Source organism: Priapulus caudatus, unplaced genomic scaffold, assembly GCF_000485595.1.
Source record: "Priapulus caudatus unplaced genomic scaffold, Priapulus_caudatus-5.0.1 Scaffold60, whole genome shotgun sequence".
In the NCBI taxonomy this organism is placed as follows: domain Eukaryota; kingdom Metazoa; phylum Priapulida; class Priapulimorpha; order Priapulimorphida; family Priapulidae; genus Priapulus; species Priapulus caudatus.
Genome location: NW_014577121.1, coordinates 450,556 through 457,907, shown reverse-complemented (window position 1 = coordinate 457,907; position 7,352 = coordinate 450,556). Strand labels below are relative to the sequence as shown.

Below are 7,352 nucleotides of genomic sequence, written 5' to 3'. Positions count from 1 at the left end.
TTCGCATCCACTCTCTCGCCTCTCTCCTTCTGGCTGCGCTCGTTTTCTCCGTTATCGCATGACAGTTATGCGAGCTGACACACTGGTATACACACTAAGTACACAGCTACCTGTGCACACCTGTGAGAGCAGTTATACCTGTGCACGCCATACAGCGCACGTACAGCAGCAGATTGCTTGACATCACCCCACGACCAGCAGTGCGCATGCACCCCCCGGCGCACTTTAGCATGTGCTTATATATTTATAATGGTACAGAGATTGCTATACCTGGAGCTACCTGCATGCAGCCGCAGAAGCTAATAATGACACGTAACCGCAGGCATGGAGAGTGTTATTAGGATTAAACCCTTAGTAAAGCAAGTACCGCCAATTGATGAACGCAAATATACTATTTTCACTGAGGCTACTCTGACATAGTGATAGAACCTTCTTAGCTCGATATACCTCGTCACAGCCATAGTGTATAGAAGGCATCTCGCCGTAGCATAAAGTTATCGTGCAATTTAGTATAGGAATATATGATGTCAAGATTTTGTTACTTTTATACATAAGGTTAATATACATTGTATGAGTGTTTGGTGAATGGTGATGTTTTCGGAGTGTCCAAGTTATACTGAGTTTCGGTGCTTCTCCACACGAGTAAAACACACTTAGTGTATGGCTGATTTATTGCATTCAGGTCGACACGCACTGTGGCGCTATTCTGGGTAAAAATAACAGCATTATAATTCGGATACTAGGTACGCCGCGCAATTTATCAACACAACAACACAAATATATGCTGCCCGCCTCTGCGTGAGGCCTAGCATAATTCCAATATTCTGCCTTAAAATTCACTTTTTACTAGACTGAATCTAACATACTTACATCACGGGAGATATTGAAATAACAATATAGCTGCTTGGCAGATTATGGCCATTTATCTACCTGCGACATTTCCCGCCCGTTCCGTAGTGTGACACCTCGATACGATCCAGTCAACAGCTCATTAAGTAAGCACTATCGGATGGCGAAAGGTGCCAATATATATAACCACATGCGGTGACATAAACTCTTTTCGGGCTGCGCTACCGTGAATAGGCATGATGGCGGTGAGTGCCACACGGGGCAGGGTCTGCTCCCCAATTGTTATTGTCGTGGACGATGAATCGTACTAGGAGTCTCCCTTAAAACCGGCCCACACGACACAGGCCCCCCGCCGCATACCTGCGTGCCATTACTCATGGCGCGGATATTACAGCCATGGCAATCACAAAGCTGGGCTCCCCCTCGCTCCGTCACTCACTCCGCTTCACGGATCGATCCGTCGCTTAACTGGCATTGCGTCGCACGACGACGACGGCCAGCAATGACGACATAGCGTCTGCCGCTATGAGAAATGTTTAGACGTAAAAATTTTACGCAGGGCGGTTTAGGCGCGAGATTGCGGGTGAGAGAAGAGGGAGAGGGGGAGGGAGTCGGGTACAGGTCACGCCTTCTTCACGTGTGCCAGACAATGAGCTTACGCGCGGCAAGCAGCGGCTCGGCAATCAGCAGGAAGCAGACATCGCATATGCACTTACCCTTCTTCAGCTCGTCAGTCTCCATTGGTATAAACATCCATAAGCGTCTGCGATCGCCACGAAGTGCGAACAGCAGGACATAAACAACGGCACAAAGACGTCGAACCCTCATTCGTGCGCGACGAGCACAAGTATATGAAAACCGATAGAACGACACGGAGCGCGTGTGTCTGCCAGTAGTAGCAGCAGCAGTAGTAGTATACACTGGGAGTGACCGGTGCAAACGCGGCTACCTGTTCTTTCGACACGGCCAGAACAATAGCGGCGTGAGTCTAGCGGCGCTGCGGGACTAGAAAATAGTCGGCTGTGCCGTTCGCATGCAGCGCAACTCCCCGCGGGCACAGCGCATCGCATATATCGTGACTCGTCCACGAAGATTTCTTTAGTGAAGAACGACGTAAGTTAGCAATGGCGATGCAAGCGAATTTTCAACGCAATTTACTGTAGCAGTAAATATCAAGAGCTAATTAAAAAAAAAAAAAAAACAAAAGAAAAAACAAAAAAAAAAACAAAATAAAAATTACCTAGGTATAGTTAGCCGCTCGTAATATTATCTTATAGCTGATGCAATCTGAAATACGTACTTTCGAGAGTTAATTTGAATTATGCGGCGTACGATTTATTCACACGCAGTTACGATGCGAGGTTACGCCAGTCTTCATTCACTTACTTATATAACTTTAGGCATAACAGTGCCGTCTAGGTTTTACAAGTCCCCGCTAGTAATATCCCTAGCGGACCGACTTATATCGCGCCAGTCAGCATCAAGGTATACCAGGTAACAATGAGATGAGCAGATCGTGCACGGAATGTAATGAATATTCGAGCGAATCAGCGAAAACCTTGAGGTGACCTACCGGAAAACGCGCTTCAACTCGATGCGAGTTTCGTGGCAATCTGGATTTTCTACCTCGGGGCTAACGCATATAATTCGAACACCTAGCTGACTTGTACTGTTTACAGATGGTCAACACTGACATACCATATGTATCTCGCCACGTGCTTGGTGTACACATCGGACATTCAAGAGTCGTAAAGTGACATGTGATATATGAATTATTGCTTCACATTATTTTACGGTTTTGCTCTATTGATCTGTTATGTCTTTTTTGTTTGTTTACTGATGTATGTTGTGTTTTATAATACGTCATGACATGCAAACAACAAGTAATCAAGAAACGTATAAACGAAGGCAATATACTTAATACGCTCTTGCATGTAATTGATGCTCAGGTCGTGTCGTGTCTATAAGAGTACGTTTTGGAATGCTGTATTTTACCTCATATACATTTTCTAAAACAAAAATCGTTATAGTATACGTCAGGCATACTATAAGCCATCCCTCCATATATGTACCTCATGTGTAATCCCCTACAAACAGGATAGATATATATTATATATATACTACTTATATATATCATAATCACACTAGAACATATATCTCACCTCCCCGTGATTTATATGATGTCTCATATCTGTATGAGATATCGTATTTTATACAATTCATTCACGCGGTAACATCGCCCAAATATTCTATTTCATTTATATAGGTGTAGCACGTCTTGAATGACTCGTCCTGGTCAAACGCTAACCAATTCTCCTTCGTTTTATATTATTTAAATGGTTACCGTGCACCTACTCGCAATTCTATCGGTGATAAACATATTTGAATTCGACCTTGATTGTCAACTGAGGCGGAATAAGCGACGAAGCAGGGCAGTTGAGCAAGCACGGTCGCAGACGAACGGACAACGACCTACTACGCGCGTTGCAAACTGTCGAGAAGTAAGCGACGATAATTCGGTTGCGAGCGATTGCATTCCCGACCACCCAGCGGCCTGGACGGTAAAAGCGGCCGAGTACCACTGCATAACTGTAGAACACAGGCTTCGAGTAAACTGCAAAAATATAAAGGAATACAGCCAGGCCTCGCTGACAACTAGTGTTTACCGCGACTGAACGACCAGAATGGCGGGACGTGACGGTTCGCGGAGTAGGGTCCGGGCTGCTCCCAAGTTTGAGCCTATGTGAATTTGTCAAAAACGCAGCGTCAAATAGAAATACTTGTTATGGATGCTATTGGTTGTGCACGATGGTAATGATGTACTTCCACATACGCAAACTGCGAAGCGCAATACACGGCGGCGACGCTACACCGAGATTCACCAACATACGCAATTTTTCTTGAGTCCACAACTAGCAATAAATCAAACGCACCAAGCTATTACCCCCACCAGCGAACCAAAACAACTAACGTATCACAATCGGCCGACGACAGTACTCCATTATGACAAGCTTCACGCAACACCGCATCGCTCAGACATCAATTCGCAGCCCAGACAGTGTATCTCCTCGATCGTCTGTTCCTTTGCCTGTCTACGTGTCTGTATCTCTCTCTCTCTCTCTCTCTCTCTCTCTCTCTCTCTGGCTCTCTGTCTCTCTCGCTCTCTCTCTCTCGCTCTCTGTCTCTCTCTCTCCATCGACCTGTCTGTCTTTCCTCGCATCCCACTCTCTCGCTCTCTCCTTCTGGCTCGCTCGTTTTCTCGTTATCGCTGTACAGTTATCGAGCTGACACACGTGTATACACCTGTACACAGCTACCTGTGCACACCTGTGCACAGTTATACCTGTGCACGCCCATACACGCACGTACAGCAGCAGATTGCTCTGACATCACCCACGACACAGCAAGGTGCGCTGCCATTAGCATGTGCTTATATATTTATAATGGTACAGATATATGCTATACCTGCCGCTACCTGGCATGCAGGCCAGAAGCTAATAATGACACGTAACACGCAGGCATGGAGAGGTGTTATTAGATTAAACCCTTAGTAAGCAAGTAGTTGAACGCAAATATACTATTTCTCACTGAGGCTCTCTGCATTGATTAGCATATAAAGTCGATATACCTCGTCAACAGCATAGTGTATAGAAGGCATCTCGCAGTAGCATAAACGTATCGTGCAATTTAGTATAGGAATATAATGATGTCAAGATTTTGTTATTATTATAATTAAAGGTTAATATAAAATTGTTTGAGTGTTGGTTGAATGGTATGTTTTACGGAGTGTGCCGTTATAACTGAGTTCGGTGCTTTCACACGAGTAAAACACACTTAATTGTATGGCTGAATTTATTACATTCAGGTCGAACCTGCATGCTGGCGCATGGGTAAAATACAGCAATTATAATTCGATACTGGTACCGCGCCGCATTTTCAACAAACAACACAAATATATGCTGCCGCTGCGTGAGCCTAGCAAATTCCAATATGCCATTAAATTCACTTTTTTAGACTAATATACATACTTAACATCACGGGAGATATTGAATACAATATAGCTGCTTGGAGAATTGGCCATTTTCTACCTGCGACATTTCCCCCGCCCGTCGTCAGTTCTGACCCTCGCTACGATCCAGTCACAGCTCTTAGTAAAGCACTATCGGGTGGCGAAAGGTGCTATATATACACATGGCGGTGCATAAACTCTTTTCCGGGCTGCGTACGTGAATAGGCATGATGGCGGTGAGTGCACCACGGGGAGGTCTGCATCCCATTGTTTGTCGATGGGACCGATGAACGTATAGGGAGTCTCCCTAAAACCGGCCCCCACGACCACGCGTACCTGCGTGCCATTACTCATGCAGCGTATTTACACATGGCAATCAAAGATGGCCTCCCCCTCGCTCTCACTCACTCGCTTCCCGATCGATCCGTCGCTACTGGCATTGCGTCGCCGACGACGACGGCAGCAATGACGCGTATGCGTCTGCCGTATGAGAAATGTTGACGTAAAAATTACGAGGCGGTTTAGGCGCGAGATGCGAGCGTGAGAGAGAGGGAGAGGGAGAGGGAGTCGGGTGCGGTCACGCCCTTTCTACCTGTGCGCAGATGAGCTTACGCGGGCAGCAGCCGCATCGGCATCAGCAGGAGCTGCATCGCACATGCACTTACCTTCTTCAGCTCGTAGTCTCCTTGGATAACATCCATAAGCGTCTGCGATCGCACGAAGGCGAACAGCAGAATAAACACGGCAAGACTCGAACCCCTCATCGTGCGCGACGAGCAGTATTGAAAACCCGATAGAAATCACCGGCGGTGTGTTGCAGTAGTAGCAGCAGCAGTAGTAGTATACACCTGGAGTGACCGGTGCAAATACGCGCTACCTGTTCTTCGCACGGCGCAGACACAATAGCGGCGTGACGTAGCGCGCTGCGGCTGAAAATAGTCGGCTGTGCCGTTCGATGCGCGCACTCCCCCGGCACCAGCCGTCGCATATCGTGAACTGTCACGAAAGATTCTTTAGTAACAACCTAATTTAGCAAATGCGATGCAGCGAATTTTTCAACGTTTACCTGTAACGTAAATATCAAGAGCTAATAATACCTAGGTATCATTAGCGCTTGTAAATATTAATCTTTAGATGTGCAATCCTGAAAAACGTACTTTCGGGTTAATTTGAAATTTCGGCGTAGATTTAATTCACCACGCAGTTACGATGACGAGTTACGCAGTTCTTCTTACCTGTTATAACTTTGGGCATAACATCACGTCTAGGTTTTAAGAACCCATCTATGCTCGTTTTACAAAGTCCCTGCTTGTAATCTCCCTAGCGGCCGCTTTATCCGGCCGTCCTCCAGGTAATACCGGTACTGAATGGCAGAGTGCACGGATGTAAGAATATTCAGAGCGAATCCGCGAAACGAACGCCGGTGACCTACGGAAAACGCGTACAACTCGATGCGAGTTTCGATGCAATCTGGATTTTCTACCTGCGGGGCTAAACGCTATATCGAACACACCTAGCTGACTTGTCTGTTTTCAGTGGTCAACACTGACATCCATATGTATCTCCCACGTGCTTGTGTAACACAATGGACATTCAAGAGTCCGTAAGAGTGAACATGTGTATATAATTATTCTGCTTCACATCGTGTCGTGTCTATAGAGTACGTTTGTAATGTGTATTTTACTCCATTACATTTATCTAAACAAAATCGTATATATACTACAGGCTATAGCCATCCTCATATATGTAATAATGTGTAATCCCCTACAAAACACAGGATATATATATATATATATATATATATATATATCACTAGACATATATTCACGTGATTTATATAGCATGGTCTCATTGTATTAGTATCAGTATTTTATACAATCATTCACGCAGTAACATCTCCCAACTATTCTATTTCATTTATATAGGTGTAGCCGTCTTGATGACCTCGTGGTCCAACGCTAACCAATCTCCTTCGTTTTATATTTATTTAATGTTACCTGTGCACTATGCAATTTATGGTGATAAAAATATTTTGAATTCTACCTTGATTGCTAACTGAGGCGGAATAAGCGACGAAGCGGGAGTGAGCGCGGTGAAGAGAACGGCGAACCACGCTACTCCGCGCGTCTGCTAAACCTGTCGAGCGTAGCGACGATAAATACCTGTTGCGAGCGTTGCATTCCCGCACCCACGGCTGAGGTAAAGCCGGCCGGTCCCACTGCATAACTGTAGACACACAGGCTTAGTAACTGAAAAATAATAACGAAACAGCCAGCCTCGCTGACACGTTGTTACCGCGACTGACCGACAGATGGCGGGACGTGACGGTTCGGAGTAGGGTTCCGGCGCTGTCCCAAGTTTAGCCTAGTGAATTTGTCAAAAACGCACGTGATAGAATACTTGTTATGGTGCATTGGTTTGTGCACGTGGTATGTATTTGCTATAATAACGCAATGCGACGCAATACAACGGCGACGTACACGAGATATCACAA

The 7,352-nt window shown here is 45.6% G+C and overlaps 1 protein-coding gene across 1 annotated transcript in view; it reads right to left on the bottom strand.

Annotated features, from left to right (window-relative positions):
• The window catches only part of LOC106821145 (fasciclin-1-like), a 24,589-nt gene extending 18,832 nt beyond the window's left edge, over positions 1 to 5,757 (bottom strand). Inside the window, exon 1 of the mRNA XM_014825833.1 lies at positions 5,524 to 5,757. Within this exon, the coding sequence (XP_014681319.1) occupies positions 5,524 to 5,622 (99 nt within the window). The 5' untranslated portion in view covers positions 5,623 to 5,757. The remainder of the gene's footprint in view (positions 1 to 5,523) is intronic.
• Between the last annotated feature and the right edge of the window lie 1,595 nt (positions 5,758 to 7,352).